General features: G+C 46.0%; 1 protein-coding gene across 1 annotated transcript in view; it reads left to right on the top strand.

Annotated features, from left to right (window-relative positions):
* The window catches only part of LOC137346061 (tapasin-like), a 33,176-nt gene that overhangs the window by 2,056 nt on the left and 13,033 nt on the right, over window positions 1–18,087 (top strand). The window contains exons 2-6 of the mRNA XM_068009342.1: window positions 8,434–8,652; window positions 9,799–10,071; window positions 11,270–11,611; window positions 12,956–13,279; window positions 16,509–16,610. Coding sequence (XP_067865443.1) covers window positions 8,434–8,652; window positions 9,799–10,071; window positions 11,270–11,611; window positions 12,956–13,279; window positions 16,509–16,610 — 1,260 coding nt within the window. The remainder of the gene's footprint in view (window positions 1–8,433; window positions 8,653–9,798; window positions 10,072–11,269; window positions 11,612–12,955; window positions 13,280–16,508; window positions 16,611–18,087) is intronic.

Raw genomic sequence — 18,087 nt, 5'->3', positions numbered from 1 at the left:
CATGCATTAGCAGTTTGTCATTCTCGTCAGTCTCTGCACATGCATTGCACGCAGTCTTTCAATTGTGCCGGTCTCTTAATGGTGCACGTTGTTGTTGGCTGTTCATCTGGTTGATTTTCCTTCTCTGACAAGTGTTGTTCACTTGTTGCCCTGGTAGCTGTTGTTGCTCTATTTCCATTGTTGGGGTGCTGTGGACCTCTGGGGCTGATGGTTGTTCTGTGGTCTGTGCTGTTGGTGAGTTCTCATCTTCCTGAATGGCCGCCTGCCATGAAGGAACAGCTTCTCCAGTTGTGCGTACGTGCCTGCGGTTGTGACGGTACCTCTGGTCCTTCACTGCCACCGTGTACGATCAGGGTGACAACTGTTTTCCGAAGGTCCCAAGTTACCACTTGGGCTGACTCTTGTTGAGCGCATTGAAGGTTTGTACCCTGACTGGCTCTCTGCTGCTCAATTCTGGCAATATTTCGGCAGTTTTGTCAAAATGAAATTTGGCTTTCTGCCATTTCACCTTGATTTTTGTCTGCCCGCTCTCCTGAATCCGAGCATTCCTTTCCCAAAGCCTCCACCTGGGGCGCCTGAGCAGATGACTGCCAGATCTCCCTCTTCCTTGGTGCCTATATGTCTCGTGTCACCTTGCCACTGACAAAGGCGTTCTTCTTGTTCCAGTGCCCGCTCTTTAGGCCATCTCCTGGGCTTTCTCTTTTTGCATGTTGAGGGTAACCAGTCCAAGCTTTAGATTTGCTTCTGTTGCGATGAGTGGCTTTTGCTTTCCACCTATGATTTAGAACTCCGGATCTTCGTTCTCGTCATTGCACTGGGCTCTTAGAGTAACTTGTCCTCTTAACACTAGTACGGTGCCATCATATAGCCTCAACCTTATTTTTGAGGGCTTCATTTTTGGATCGCCACGTTGAGCCACTTTGCACAGGTCTGTGAAGGTCATGATGTTGTATGATGCATCGGTGTCTATCTGTCACTTTATGTTGACTTGATGTTCTCCTTTTGCAGTCATCATTCCAACAGTCACAAACCTGTCTGAACCAACCTGTCGGCTGATCAACCTGTCAGAATCTTCGGCTGATGTCTCTCCAGTGGCCATCTGTACTTTCTTGTTGTGCTTCCTTCTAACCGAGCTCTTGCGTGCAAAATGATTCCGCTTCTTACAGTGAGAAGACTGCTCTCCCCACGCTGGATATGCTTTCTTTTCCTGTGCGTGATGTCCTGCCCTTTGTTATCTTTCTGCCCTTTCAGTCTGGAATGTCTGTCAGCATAATGCAAGGCCTGGTCTGTTCAGCCATGAATATGCTGTAGCTGCTGATTTACAACTCAGCTTTTCTGCACACGTCGATCTCTTTCCTGAGAGTCAGTTTTTCCTCTCTCATTAGAAGTGCTGAGTTGAGGAAGCAAGGATCAGACAGGGCTCTAGAGGGTTACAAGGTAGCCAGGAAGGAACTGAAGAATGGACTTAGAAGAGCTAGAAGGGGACATGAAAAAGTCTTGGCGGGTAGGATTAAGGAAAATCCTAAGGCGTCCTACACTTATGTGAGGAACAAGAGGATGGCCAGAGTGAGGGTAGGGCCGATCAGGGATAGTGGAGGGAACTTGTGCCTGGAGTCGGAGGAGGTAGGGGAGGTCCGAAATGAATACTTTGCTTCAGTATTCACTAGTGAGAGAGACCTGGTCGTTTGTGAGGACAGTGTGGAACAGGCTGATATGCTCGAACAGGTTGAGGTTAAGAGGGAGGATGTGTTGGAAATTTTGAATGATACGAGGACAGATAAGTCCCCGGGGCCAGACGGGATATACCCAAGGATATTACGGGAAGCGAGGGAAGAGATTGCTGTGCCGTTGGCGATGATCTTTGCGTCTTCACTGTCCACTGGAGTCGTACCGGATGATTGGAGGGTGGCAAATGTTATTCCCTTGTTCAAGAAAGGGAATAGGGATAACCCTGGGAATTATAGACCAGTCAGTCTTACGTCGGTAGTGGGAAAATTATTGGAGAGGATTCTGAGAGACAGGATTTATGATTACTTGGAAAAGCATGGTTTGATTAGAGACAGTCAGCATGGCTTTGAGGGGCAGGTCATGCCTCACAAACCTTATTGAATTCTTTGAAGATGTGACAAAACACATTGATGAAGGAAGAGCAGTGGATGTGGTGTATATGGATTTTAGCAAGGCGTTTGATAAGGTTCCCCATGGTAGGCTCATTCAGAAAGTAAGGAGGCATGCGAAACAGGGAAAGTTGGCTGTCTGGATACAAAATTGGCTGGCCCATAGAAGACAGAGGGTGGTAGTAGATGGAAAGTATTCAGCATGGAGCTCGGTGACCAGTGGTGTTCCACAAGGATCTGTTCTGGGACCTCTGCTCTTTGTGATTTTTATAAATGACTTGGATGAGGAAGTGGAAGGCTGGGTTAGCAAGTTTGCCGATGACACAAAGGTTGCTGGAGTTGGGGATAGTGTGGAAGGCTGTTGTAGGTTGCAACGGGACATTGACAGGATGCAGAGCTGGGCTGAGAAGTGGCAGATGGAGTTCAACCTGGAAAAGTGTGAAGTGATTCATTTTGGAAGGTCGAATTTGAATGCGGAATACAGGCTTAAAGACAGGATTCTTGGTAGTGTGGAGGAACAGAGGGATCTTGGGGTCCATGTCCATAGATCGCTCAAAGTTGCCACCCAAGTTGATAGGGTTGTTAAGAAGGCGTATGGTGTGTTGGCTTTCATTAACAGGGGGATTGAGTTTAAGAGCCGCGAGGTTATGCTGCAGCTCTATAAAACCCTGGTTAGACCACACTTGGAATATTGTGTTCAGTTCTGGTCACCTCATTATAGGAAGGATGTGGAAGCTTTCGAGAGGGTGCAGAGGAGATTTACCAGGATGCTGCCTGGACTGGAGGGCATGCCCTACGAAGAAAGATTGAGGGAGCTAGGGCTTTTCTCATTGGAGCGAAGAAGGTTGCGAGGTGACTTGATAGAGGGGTACAAGATGATGAGAGGCACAGATAGAGTGGATAGTCAGAGACTTTTTCCCAGGGCGGAAAGGGCTATCACCAGGGGGCATAATTTTAAGGTGATTGGAGGAAGGTTTCGGGGAGATGTCAGGGGTAGGTTCTTTACACAGAGAGTGGTGGGTGCGTGGAATGCACTGCCAGCGGTGGTAGTAGAAGCAGGTACATTAGGGGCATTTAAGAGACTCTTGGATAGGTACATGGATGATAGTAGAATGAAGGGTAGGTAGTTACTTAGATCTTAGTTAAAGGTTAAAGGTTCGGCACAACATCGTGGGCCGAAGGGCCTGTACTGTGCTGTACTGTTCTATGTTCTATGTTCTAAGTGCTCTTACTGCAGGATCTCTTATGCCTAATACAGTCCTGTCTTTATTTTGATCTACTTTTAGTTGTGCAGATTCACAGGATTCTGTGAGCTGTGTTAATGCAGTCACATATTGATCAATGGACTCTTTTTCACCTTGGGCCCCTAATATTGAACACATACCGTTCATAGGTTACATTCACTTTGGGTTCAAAGCCTGCCTTCAAGGCTTTCAAGACTTCTGCTGTCCTTTTTTTTTTGATTTAGGGTGGAATATACTTTGTAACAATCTCTCCCCAACAGTTATAAAAGTGTAGCTACTCACAGCTGCTCTGGTTTCTTAATTAAATCTGTCGCAATTTCATAATTTTGCCATTGCTAAAGGAAAAACTGCCAGATCTGATTCATATTACCTTTCATTTCGACCGGCGCAGGCAGAGGAAAATTTGCAGCCATTGTCTTACACTGTGCTTTCAGCTATTTCTTTGTTCCTTTAAGGGTCTGCTGTATACTCTGTCTTTGTTGAAACTGCTTATCTATGGCTGCCTCCAGTCAGAGTGCCTCATGGTAGAGGTCACATGACTACGACAAGCCAGGAGGCACATTGGTACAGTATTGCATTTGTATACCAAACGCCATAGTTACAAACTCAGGCAGTGATTAACAGTCTAATACAGATACTACCTATATTAGAGACTGCATGGCAGAGTGCCCAACTTTTTTTTTTCCTGCAGCTTCTGGTCTTTAAGTTTTTTTTTAATGTGGGTGTGTCTCACTCTCTCGTTTCTTGTTTGAAAATTCTCTGCCGTACAGGACAAAGTCAAGGCTTCCTTTATCTTGGCTGCTTTCTAATTAACCCTTCCTACCCCCAATCATCTTTAGCTTTGTGTTCAAAGGATAGCTTTCTTAACCAATCAAGGATCATTCTTTGGCTGTTGCTAACTTTTTTGATTTACATAGGTAATACCCTTTTTGTTGACTTTATCTCGATGCTTTTACATTTCGTGGTCCCTTATCTCGTTACGACACAAATCTACATTTTGTTCGTACAGAAACTGTTTTCACTGTCTGCTCTCAAGGTCTCACGCTTTTACTGCAAGTAAGCATTTTAACACTTGACATAATCTCCCAGAATTCCTCCAGCCTGACATTTTGTCTATACTAGGCCCTATTTCCTAGGTTTTTTTGCTTATCATACGAAAAAGAATGGTTCGAATAAAGCTAAATGTTAGTTTATGATAAGCCATTTGTTAGTTTTGAATAGCTAGATTTTAACAATTAGTGTTCTGGTTAGTAACTTTCTAGTAATCTAATAATCTTACACTCCTGAACGGCCTGGCTCTAATTTGGAGATTGTACCTCCATGTTCTGGATTCATCAAAACCTTAAGTATAGCACCCAATAATCTTCCATACACAAGGGAATACAAACCTTGTCTAAGCAACCTGTCCTCATAATTTAACCCACTGAGCCAGGGTATCATTCTGGTGAACATCCCCTCCAAATCAAGTATACCCATCGTGAGGTGCGGTGCCCAGAACTGATTGCAGTTACTATGGATGGGGTCTAAGCAGGGCTCTGTACAACAAGAATCACTTTCTCAGCTTTGTATTGCAGCCACCCCCAGAGAAAGGGAGTAAATCCTGGTTTAAAAATACATTCAGCCTAATACTGTGAGTAGCTTATCCGCAGGGTTATTGAAGTTGTGATAGAGCGGAGAGCGAGAGAGGCAGGGACCCATATATTGTCAGTCTGTGGTTCATACCCTGCCATGTGCACACTGCGTGCAAGCGAAATGCTGCAAAGTGTTTGGCAGGAGCTGTTTTACAGTGTCATGAGGTGCAATTACACAAATACTACAACAAAATACATCAGCAGGCAAATTGTGGAAAGAACCCATTCCATAACACAGCCAAAAGGTGAGTGAAACACTTCACAGGAACTGTAACTAGCAGCAATACACTTAAAGGAGGGAGTGAGTTTAAAGGAGTGCCTGACACAGACTATTAAAAGGGGAGGGTGAGTTTAAAGGAGTGCCTCACACAGACAATTAAGGGGGAGGTTGAGAGCAACCTGGTCTTATCTACAAGTTAAAATTGTGACCCTGAAACTATTAAATTGGAACAAACTGTCAAATGAAACACAATCTATTCCTTTCATTATCTTATCAACCTCATTCAAAACACCCTCATAGTCTACACTACTGTAAAGAGTAGAATCCCAGCACTATTAGCCTATCTTGATAACTAAGATGACTTAAACTGGGAATTAATCTATGATGCTGCTCTGCACCATGTCACGATGTTCAAACCTCTGGATAAGGGCAGGAAAAATGTACCCAACGTGGCCCTCATCCTGATGACTACCTTCGGGTGTGGCTGCATCAAGCTGTGTTTCGACCTCCAGTACGCAAACGGCAAGTGTCACTACGTGCTGAGGTTCTATCTGTCCCCGGTGTTGCGAAGGATGGGCCTGGTCACATTGCCGTGGAACGCTCCATGCAGTTGGACCGTGCCGTACCACCTATCCTTCGTCGAACAGTTTCTGTGGAAAAATGCCTTTGACCACCGATCCATCAGGCAGTGGTCTGCACAGAATGTCCTCAAGGCCCTACGGGAAAAGGAGACGGTGGATCCTGTCGGATGGTTCCCCGAGCAGACCGCCAAAGTCATTTGGCGGAATGCCTCATCACCAGAACTTTCAAACAAGCACCAAGATGTAGCTTGGCTGGTGGTGAGAAGAGCCCTCCCCGTCAGATCCTTCCTGCCCGAAGTCTCACCCCCTCCGCACAATGCCCCCGCGGGGGCTGTGGTGGGGAAGAGATGGTCGCCCACCTCCTTCTGGAATGTGTCTTTGCAAAGCAGGTGTGGAAAGAGATGCAGTGGTTTTTGTCAAGGTTCATCCCAAGCAGCTCTGTAACACAGCAGTCTGTGCTCTACGGGCTGTTCCCAGGGATGCACACCGAGACAAACATCAACTGCTGCTGGAGGAATATCAATTCGGTGAAAGACGCCCTTTGGTCTGCCCGGAACTTGCTGGTCTTCCAGCGCAAAGAGTTGTCCACGACCAAATGTTGCAGACTGGCACATTCCAAGGTCCAGGACTACGTGCTGAGGGATGCACTAAAGCTTGGGGCAGCCGCAGCAAAGGCTCAATGGGGGAAAGACCACAGTGTAAGGTCCCCCCACCAAGCTGAACTGAGGGGCTGGATCCATGGGAAACCCCTCAGGCAGTATCGGGAAAATTTTCGTTTGCTGTAAAATGTATATGGCATGAAAAATGAAATGGAAGGGTTGTGAAGCAACTCATGATTGTATTGAAGGAAACTGACCTCCTTTGCACTGTTTGTAATTTTTGACTTGGTGCTGTTTAGAACTGTTTTGTCATGTATTTTTTTTTCTATAGATTTTTATGAATAAAGTATATTTTGGAAATAAATTTTTTTTTTCCAAATCCTCACTATGTGAGGAGGTTAAAACGGGATCAGTATTCTAACTGAGGCCTGACCGCAGTCTTGTCCAGTGACAAATTTATATGCTTTTTCCCAGAAGCAATACACCAGTTCAGTCGCACAATAATCGCAACCCTCGTATTTCACGTTACATCCTTGAAGACCAAGCTCACTAACATTTCCTGCAAGTTCCAGATGTGGAATCACATTATAAAAATGAGTGTCCATAGATTCTAGAAGGTGACAAAGCAGCCAAAGGTATGAAGAAGCTTGAGGGTGGACTATTCAACAGACACCTTCACTTTCAGCTCTCCAACTGCATCAAAAACAATTTCAGCTCCATTATGCTCAAACCTCGAAGTAATATTTTAAAAAAGGCATGGTGAAAAGCTGATTTTTGTAAATACCAAGAAATAGTGTATAAATACTGACACACTCGCAAGAACCCTCGGTAAATATTAACACATGCCCAAGGACACCCCCTGTAAATACTGACGCACGGCCCGGGACCCCCTATAAATACTGACACTCTCCTGGGGATCCCCTGCAAATACTGACACACTCTTGGGCACCGCCCCCCCACCCCACGTAAATACTGACATACTGCCAGGGACCCCTGTAAATGCCGCTACACTGCCAGGACCACCCATGTAAATACTGACACCCTGCCTGGAGCTCTCCCCTCCATCCCTGCCATGACCCGCCCCCCCCCCCCCCCCCCGTAAATACAGACGCACTCCTAGGAACACCCCCACCACCCATGTAAATACTGACACCCTGCCTGGAGCTCTCCCCTCCATCCCTGCCACGACCCCCCCCGTAAATACAGACACACTCCTAGGAACACCCCCACCACCCATGTAAATACTGACACCCTGCCTGGAGCTCTCCCCTCCATCCCTGCCACGACCCCCCCCGTAAATACAGACACACTCCTAGGAACACCCCCACCACCCATGTAACTACTGACACGCTCCCGTAACCCCCGCCCCCCCCTGTAAATATTGACACACTCCCTGGGGACCCCCTGTAAATACTAACACACTGCCAGAACTTCCCCTGTGAATACTGGCACATTCCCCAAGGACTCCCTGTAAATGCTAAAACACTCCCGGAACCCCCACTCCCCTTGCAGTGGACTCTACTGATATAAGCAATGGAAATCAATAGCTTGATGTGCATAGTTTTTGCTATAGGTGGTTTTGGTATCTACTGGCTGCATTCAAATAAAAAACATGCCCAATAGTCGACCTCCTATGGTGTTGCACACAGTGCGGAATGTGTTCAGTATATCAGACTGTAATGACACCATCCCGGCAGTGGTGATGGTATAGCACCCTTACTGGGAGGGTGTACTTACAGCGTGACATGTTTACATAGAGAATTCCCATTATAAATATGGGTAAGCAATTTACAAGGTTAAATGCTGACAGGAAATGGACATCAGAAGTTTAATATATTTGTGCAAATTGTAACTGGATGGCACTGGGAAGGCTCCCGTCACTGGCAATAGGGAGGAAGCACCACAATGAGCTTAATGTGAAATTTGGAGATGAGAATTCCAAGGGAATGATATCAAGTCAGGATTAGAATTTGTGCAGAGATGCTTGTCATCCAGTTCACTGTGTTGACAAATGTCACAATAAAGCTCTTTCTCGCTACAGTGGTAAGTCTCGATGGTTTGTCGGACATTGGCACGGTGGTGGACTGCTGGTTTGTGGAGGAGGGTGGTGGAAAAAGCAGTTTCCCCAATTCCATTACCCAGGATCAAGCTCTGCTGCTGTTTCGCCAAGTCCCGTATCAAAATGGAGGGGAGAAAGAGTTACCCTCGGATCTGGCCATTCCTTCCAACCTCAAGCCAAGCATGTTCTTTGATGTGAGAGGTAAGACCGCAGACTCTAACACGCTGAATGTATACAAAGTATTTATTATGCGTAAGAGATTGAACAAAGTAATTGTGCAATATTACAATTGTACCTTCAGGTTTCTATCTCACAAACAGTGTCCATGGACTAAGCAAGTTTAGTTTAGTTTTAGTTTAGTTTAGAGATACAGCACCGAAACAGGCCCTTCGGCCCACCGAGTCTGTACCGACCATCAACCACCCATTTATACTAATCCTACACTAATCCCATATTCCTACCACATCCCCACCTGTCCCTATATTTCCCTACCACCTACCTATACTAGGGACAATTTATAATGGCCAATTAACCTATCAACCTGCAAGTCTTTTGGCATGTGGGAGGAAACCGGAGCACCCGGAGAAAACCCACGCAGACACAGGGAGAACTTGCAAACTCCACACAGGCAGGACCCAGAATTGAACCCGGGTCGCTAGAGCTGTGAGGCTGCGGTGCTGACCACTGATCAAATCTGGGACGTGCCTGACCTTGTCACCAGCTTTAAGCCCTGTTGTCCCAGTGTGCACTAGGCTGCTCACTGCCTCCCTGTTTAAAACCTTAAACTACATACCATGTGACTCTTAAACAACCGCCAATTCAATCATTATATCAAAGGAAAGTTGCAGAGCAAACAGCCTCACGTGGTTAATGTTAATGGAGTAACAAAGGCCCTCTGTCTAACTGAAAAATTATTACTTCTTTATCATCCCATTTGCATTCCTTCCACAGAAGGGTTGGCCTTGTCGGATTGTTCCTGTTCTAACATATTTTTCTCCCCTAATTACATGCTATGCTGCGACACTCCCATCTCCACCCTGACTGCTCCTCTCAGTGGAATTTATAAATTACTGCATGTTGGTGCTACAGGCTAACTCTAGCATGTTGGGCTAATTAGAAACTGTTCCAATGTATCTCACATAAAGAGCTCTTATAACCGAAAGCACAAGGCTTCTTTGCTATCCGACTGAGCTCGATCAGTGACAGGGTCCTTGAGGTGAAAGGGCAGTGTTCTAATAGATGGCAGTGTCTGACGTTAATGTGAACTGTAACAGACAAACGATTGACCAAAATCTCTCAGTTATTTCATGTGCTTGATTCCCTCTTCTTTTTTTTTTAAAAAAACAGACGATTCAAGAATTACCACTCACCCCGGTTTCAAAAAGCCCAAAAATCCGAGTGAGAAGCCACACTGTGAGATTAATAAGTATTTACCCCAAGAGACCAATTTAAACTGGGCCACGCACCTGACCGAGGATGAAAGGACTCCTGCCTATGACTCGAGCACCTGGTTCTGCAGCCACCTCCAGACATTTGATCACTCGTTCAGTGTGGCCAGTCTCCATCGGGTCATCTCTGGCCACAGCAGAGCAGAGGACACCTCCCCCCGTCAGACATCAGGTATCATTGACAAGAGGGCTCCCACTGACTGAGCCTCCAGTATCCAACCTGCTCCAACTTCATGTAGTATCCTGTTCTGACTCAGCGTACATTGTAAAGGAGGAATGGGTGACTTTGGACAGTTGGTTCCCAAAGCACTCCACCAATGGGGGTTTTCCTCGCCTCGTGTCTGGGTCTGTTACAGACTCATTGATAAAGGGATTGAATGCTCTGATTAGCCAAGAAAGCCATTCCCATTGTAACATGTGACTACCAGGCCTTTTATCACCTAGGAATTTCTATATTCCGATATAATCTGATGCTGTGTGATGCCCTCTCTTCATTTGTGAAGACATAGGTGTTAAGGGGAGTTTTGACAGAGTAGGTAGGAAGAAACTGAAGAGATGGTAGAGGCAGGAGCCCTCACAACATTTAAGAAGTATTTAGATGAGCACTTGAAATGCCATAACATACAAGGCTACAGACCAAGTGCTGTAAAATGGATTTAGAATAGTTAGGGATAAAAACAAGAAATGCTGGAAATACTCAGCAGGTTTGGCAGCATCTGTGGAGAGAGAAGCAGAGTTAACGTTTCAGATCTGTGACCCTTCTTCGGAACTGGGTTCACTGGGAGCAGTAACCACTGCTGGGACTGCACCCAGCCCAGAGCTGCATCATAGGTGCCAGCACCGAAAGGTGAGTGAAAAATTGGCTGGTCCCTGGCGAGGGGGGGTGGGGGTCAATTAGGAGGGTGGGGGGAGGTGCTTCAGCAGGGGCAGCTTGTGCCACGGGGTGGGGGGGGGGCGGGGGAGGAGTTGGTGGGTGTCCCAGGTTTTACCAGGCAGCCTCCCCAGGTGGCAAAGAGCCCGCAGCAGCGGGAGGAGGCTCTTAAGTGACAATTAATTGGCCACTTCAGGGCCTCAATTGGCATGGGACGGGCAGGCTATTTTCAACCTCTCCTGCTGCTAAAATGGCAACAGGGGAAGGTTGGCAACAGGAACGGCACCCTCCCCCACCCCCAGTCCCCTTCCCCAGGGGGTGTGTAAAATTCTGGCCTGGTTGTGGGACTTGAACCCACAATCTCATGCTACACACTTTACATGTACTTCATTGGCTGTAAATCACTTTCAGACATCCTGGGGTTGCAGAAGATGCTTTACAAATGTGAGTCTTTCTTTCCATGATTCATTGCTTCTTGGTCTGACCTTTTCTTTTGCAGTTGTCCTGAATGTTTTCACTCGATCGCCAACAGTGCGGACGGAACTGAAGCGGGACGTCCTGTTGGACTGTGGCTTTGCTATGGACAGGCAGACTGGCTTTGCAGTAGAGTGGCGCTACCAGTTTAAGGGCAGCGGGCACTTGGTGTACGCATATCACGGGGCGCAAGACCGCGTGGACACAGCGGAGGAGGGGACCGAAATGTTTTTCTACGAGCTTCACAGTCGTGGAAACGCCTCGCTCCTGATTCGCAATGTTAACATCAGGCATGAAGGAAGCTACATCTGTACAATTTACATGCCAAACCTGCATGCTCAGCAGTCCATTGACCTCGAGATCACAGGTAGTCAACAGTTCCATTGTAAATAGGACATGATAATAGAATTCCCAATGGCATTGCTCATAATGAATATAGACAGTTAACAACAAGATTGGGTTGGTCGGAAAAGTGGGACAGGGAAAGTGCGACAGAGCATATGTTACAGGCAGTAGAACAAAAGAAGTTTACAGCACAGATGGAGGTAATTCAGCCCATCATGTCTGTGCTGGCTCTTTGTAAGAGCAACTCTGAACCACAGAAGCAGCAACAGTCACAAGAAGTGATTGTGGTATTTTGGTCTGTCTGCTAACCCCATTTTCTTAAGGTGTGACCCTCTGGTGGGGTACAGTGTTTGCCTCAGTCCCATTCTCCATACTCCCTTAACCATTTCTCCCCACTTCTCTGTTAAAAAACAGTTTTCGATTCTGCATCCCATACTGCTTCTAATCGACTATTTCCATTTCCTACCCGGACACTGTATAAAATGAAATTCTCCTTTGATCTCCTGGTGATCGTGTTAGATTTATTCCCTCTCATGATCGACTCGCTAACTTATAAAAATTGTTTCACCTGAAATCTCATAATTCTGAGCTCATTGTCTGAGGAGGAGATGGTGGCATTGTGGTAATATCACCAAACGAGTAATCTAGGGGCTCAGCCTAATGCTTTGGGGACATGGGTTCAAGTCCGACCACGGCAGCTGGTGGAATTTAAATTCGATTAATTCAGTCTGAAAGCTAGTGAAACTGGTATTGATTGTTGTAAAAACCGCTTAGGTTGACTGATGCTCTTTGGGGAAGGAAATCTGCCATCCTTACCTGGTCTGGCCTACATGTGACTCGAGACCCACAGCAATGTAGTTGACTCATAACTGCCCTCTGAGTGGCGTAGTAAGCCACTCAGTTGTCAAGGGCAATTAGGGATAAGCAACATCCAGTGATGCCCACGTCCCATGAAAGAAAAAAATTCTCCCCTTGACCTTTTGCGTTGCTGTGAAAGGTGCCCTGGTTTTTCTGATCTCTCTCTCAAACCACTTCCCTGCCTGATTTTTCCCACACATGAGCTTTACAGTAGGGTCACAAGGTAACAATCAGCAGAACTGATGCCAATTGTAGCAGCCACCCCTTCGAGCAGGTAACTCGGTGCCAACCAGGGATTGAACCCGTGATTGTGCTGTACAGTTCCACAGTGGGTGCTGATTATTCACATGCTCGGCACCACACTGCAGTTACATCGTGCTTGAGTCTCTGGAGTGGGCTCAAACCCACAACTGTCTGACTCGGTAGTGAGTGTCACCCACTGAGCCACAGTTAATGGCTGGTAGACATCCATGTGCTAGTTGTTATTTCTTTCAATTTACATTCGCAGAGCCGCCAAAACTCACACTGGACCCGGATCCCTTGTACCTGATGCCTGGCCAGGAACACAATGTCTTGTGTGAGATCAGCTCCTACTATCCACTGGATGTCAGCGTAACATGGATGGAGAAGAAGGCTGGTAATGGCACTGCCAGTCACATCACCAAGAGCTGTCTGAGTGGCCACCGCCGGAATCCTGATGGCACATACAACATGACGAGTTACATCACAGTCAAGCCCACCTCGGGCGACCACGACACCATCTATACCTGCTATGTTGACCATATGTCTGTCAAGTCAGCAGTCCGGAAGAGCATAACCCTGAAGGTGGCAGGTAAAGACAGTGCAAACCAGGAGTTAATACAGTTTCTGTTTGAATTAGTGCCGGACCCTGATGCCTTTAAACCCTGGGGTTTGAGTTCAAGACATGGGGACTGATTTTACCAGTTTGTGCACAGATGGTCTCTAGCCTTCATGCTTTGATATTCCAGTGTGCGCATACCTGGTCTAAGAGTTTCTGTACCAGGAGTGAGAGCTCATGAGGTGTTTCCACCCCCACCAGCTTATGACCCTCTCAAGTGACCAACGTTCTTCACCTGCAACAGTTTAAAGAGGGAGGCTTGAGCCGGGATCCACTATCAAAGAGAGCCGCACATCCGAATTAAAGAAGGAGTTATGCTTTTTTCAGTGCAATCAGCTGTGGCATTGCAGAATCCAGCTCTGTATAGTACGAGCATTCCCTCTGGACTGTATTGTCCCTATCTCTGGAACATCCCCCAGCCCTACAAGCCTCCAAGAACTCAGCACTCCTCCAATCTGGCCAATCCCACATTCCCCAATGCCTTTGCCCCACCATTGGCTTCAGCTTTCAGCTGCCAATCCCACACTCTGGAATTTAGGAGGAGGCGGTAGTGTGGTGGTAATGTCACTGGAGTAGTAATCCAGAGGCCAAGAATAATCCTCTGGGGACATGGGTTTGAATCCCACCATGGCAGATGGTGAAATTTGAATTCAATTCATAAATCTGGAATTAAAAGCTAGTATAATGGTGACCAATGTCGATTGATGTAAAAACCCATCAGGTTCACTAATGTCCTTTTAGGGAAGGAAATCTGCCATCCTTACCTGGTCTGGCCTACATGTGACTCCAGACCCACAGCAATGTGGTTGACTCATAAATGCCCTCTGAAATGGCCTAGCAAGCCACTTAGTTAGGAATATAGGAAATAGGAGCAGGACTAGGCCATTCGGCCCCTTGAGCCTGCTTCGCCATTCAGTTAGATCATGGCTGATCAATGCCATTTTCTCGCACTATCCCCGTATCCCTTGATATCTTTAATACCTAGATATCTACTGATCTCTGTCTTGAATATACTCAATGACTGAGCATCCACAGCCCTCTGGAGTAGAGAATTCCAAAGATTCACCACCCTCAGTGTGAAGAAATTCCTCCCTATTGTCAGTCCTAAATGGCCTGCCTCTTATTCTGAGACTGTGTCCCATGGTTCTAGACTGCTCAGCCAGGGGAAACTTCCAGCATCCACCTTGTTGAGCCCTGTAATAATTCTGTGTGCCTCAATGAGATCACCTCTCGTTCTTCTAAACTCTGGAGAATATAGGCCCATTCTCCTCAATCTCTCCTCATAGGACAATCCTGCCATTGCAGGGGTCAGTCTGGTGAACCTTCATTGCACTCCCTCTATGGCAAGTATATCCTTCCTTAGGTAAGGATGTATTATCAATCTGACATGTGTCCTATACACCCTGTTCCTGCTTAATCTTACTCTCTATCTCTTTCGTTGTCCCACCTTTCCCCTGCATGGGAATGTACTTTGATTGTACCCAAATTACCTCCTCTTTTAAGGCAGGCCATTGTTCCATTACAATTTTGCCTGCCAAGGGCAATTAGGGATGGATAACAAATAGAAAAATAAATTCCCTCCCTAAACCCCTCTCTCTGCTCACCACATAACCCCCCCCCCCTCTTTGGCCAAGCTTCCATACATCCCCTAATTTCCTATATTCTTTGACCCAGTGTCAGTTTTGGTCTGATTACACATTTGTGGAGTGTCTTCAAATGTTTCTCTATGATAAAAGCACTATAGAAATTTGTTAGCGTGGAATTGACTAAAATGAACCACTTGATGCTCAGGTCTGTTCCAATTGTCAAAAGGTTTATTTTACACCGGTGTGGAGTAAGATGCTGGGCTTACCATGCACTTCTCCACTGAACAAAGGAAAATCCACAACGGACATACGGTTACTCAGCCCATCCCGGCTGAACACAATCCAATCATAATGGTTATTGATTACATAGATTACATTCATTACCAATAAAATTACGAATTAGGTATCATGTGGTTGTGGGGCTAGCTCGTGGTACGCCCCTGACCATCTCAGGATGTTTACCAGGCCCCCTTATCAACTATCCTTGAGTCTTCACAATGAATCTTTCTACCTCTGTCAGGCCTGCTTTCCTAGCTGTTTTGTGCAGTCTGCAATTAGACGTCTGCGGTCTTGAGCACTGATATGAGGGGCCCTCTTTGGTCAGCCTAATTGCCTGTGCTAAGCAGTACCATGCTCAAGACTGCAAGCTAACTAACTTGTCCCACAATGCCTTGGGTAAATACTCCATTTTGTACACACTTTCATCTTGTATATACGTGTATATTTATTTAGCTGCATCGGCCACAATTTTTCCCCCTACAAATTCAAGTTGTTGTTGTTGATGAGTCACCAATTCAAAGCGACCTTTTAGAGGGAGAATTACAATTAACTGTTTTTTTGTGGGGGCGGGGGGGGGGGTGCGGTTATTTCTGAACACTTTGGGGTTTGAAAGGAATATTCTGGATCACGGTTAGATAACGGTTAGTCTGAGAGCTTCCTTCATAAGCCTGTGAAAAGCAGACTTCCAATGTATTTAATATTAATGACCCATTGTGAATGCCCCATTCTCTCAAACTGCCTTTGTTCTGGTGTCAGAGAGGATGCAGAATCTTGACTGGCTCCCCATCTGCTCGTCCCTGCCTTAAATGGATAACTGGACAATTGGCGGGAGCTGACTGACGAGGCAGGTTTTGGTCTTTACCTGGTAGGGAGGATGAACTGGCTCAATCTGCATTCCATTAAAAAGCAGCTGGTTCTGTAAAGAACAGGCGACCTTTTCCATCGGATGGGGAAAGACTGAAACTTGGCCTGAATTGTCCACATTGGGCTGGTGTCGGAGGGGAGCCAATTCCACCTCGGTACTCCTGAGTCACGGACAAGCACAGGTTCCCCACGCCCACAGCCAGAGTTTCTTCATCCACTACCATTAACAGGCAGACTGTCCCAAGCTGGGTGTGTAACTTTACAACAAGTGAACATCTTGCTGATTTTGAGGCCGATGCCCTCACAAACATCTGACCTTTGAAGGGGATCCTGATCCTCACGGTGAGATTGTACATTGGGTTCTGGACTGAGGAGGGTTCACACAGGGAAAGGTACATGATTAGGATCTGACTGTTAGCAGGAGCAATGGTACCAAGAGGTAATTAACAGCATTTCTCTTGATCTCCATGCAGGAGCTGCCGGTCCTTCCATTGAAGATGCCATTGGGATGTTTATTTGTGCTTTTGTTCTGTACGGGATATTGAAACTGCTCCACTGGTTATTCATTGAGAAAGGTAATTACTTCAATTCCCACACTTTCAACTGCTTTACCCATCAGATGATAAATAACATCATAGGAAATAGAAGCAGGAGTAGACCATTCAACCCCTCAAGACTACTCCACCATTCAGTACAATCATGGCTGATCACTTACCTCAATTCCACTTTTCCACCCACTGCCCACATCACTTGATTCCTTGAGAGACCAATAATCTGTTTATCTCAGTCTTAAATATACTCAGTGATGGGGCATCCACAACCCTCTGGGGTAGAGAATTCCAAAGATTCACAACATTTTGAGTGAGGAAATTTATCCTTATTACAGTCCTAAATGATCGTCCCCTTATCCTGAGATTGTATCCCCATGTTCTAGATTCCCCAGCCAGGGGAAACAATCTCTGTGTCTACCCTGCAAAGCGCCTTCAGAATCTTTTACGTTTCAACGAGATCACCTCTCGTTCTTCTAAACTCCAGAGAGTATAGGCCAAATTTACTCAGCCTCTCATCATAGGACAACCCACTCAACCCAAGGACCAATCTAGTGAACCTTTGCTGGACCGCTTCCAAGGCAAGTATATCCTCTAAATATGGAGACCAAAACTGAGCACAGTACTCCAGGTGTGGTCTCGCCAAAGGTCTGTATAATTGTAGCAAGACCTCTTTATTCTTGTACTCCAATCCCCTTGCAATTAAGGCCAACATGCCATTTTCCATCCTAATTGCTTGCTGTACCTACATGCGAACTTTCTGTGATCCATGTACAAGCACACTCAAATCTCTCTCAACATCAACTTTTAGAAGTTTCATGCCTTTTAAAAATATTCTGTTTTTCTATTATTGTCAAAGTGAATAACCTTTCATTTCCTCACATTATACTCCATCTGCCACCTTGTTGACCAATGTCTTTATCTGTCGATATCTCTTTGCAACATCTTTGTGTCCTCATCACAGCTTACACAAGAACACAAGAAATACGAGCAGGGTAGACAATATCACCCATTGAACCTGTTCTGCCATTCAGTACTGATCATGGCTGATCTTGGGATTCAACTCCACTTTCCTGCCCACTTACCATTCCCCTTGAGTTCCTGAGAGACCAAAAAACTGCCTATCCCAGTCTTAAATATATTCAACCATGGATCATTCACAACCCACTTGGGAAAAGAATTCCAAAGATTCACAATCCTTTGAGTGAAGTAATTTCTCCTTATCTCAGTCCTAAATGATCAGCTTTTTATCCTGGGACTATGCCCCCATGTTTCAGATTCCCCAGCCCAGCAGAAACAATCTCTGTGTCCAACATTCCCACCTAGCTTTATATCGTAGAAAACGTAAAAATTTACAACGCAGAAGGAAGCCATTAAACCCATATTTTTTAAAAGGCGTGTAACTTCTAAATGTTGATGTTCAGAGAGATTTGAGTGTGCTTGTACAAGAAACACAGAAAGTTAGCATGTAGGTACAGCAAGCAATTAGGATGGCAAATGGCAT

Source organism: Heterodontus francisci, chromosome 29, assembly GCF_036365525.1.
Source record: "Heterodontus francisci isolate sHetFra1 chromosome 29, sHetFra1.hap1, whole genome shotgun sequence".
NCBI classification, from domain to species: Eukaryota; Metazoa; Chordata; class Chondrichthyes; order Heterodontiformes; family Heterodontidae; genus Heterodontus; species Heterodontus francisci.
Note: the sequence above shows the minus strand (reverse complement) of the source record. Positions and strands in the feature narration are given on the sequence as shown.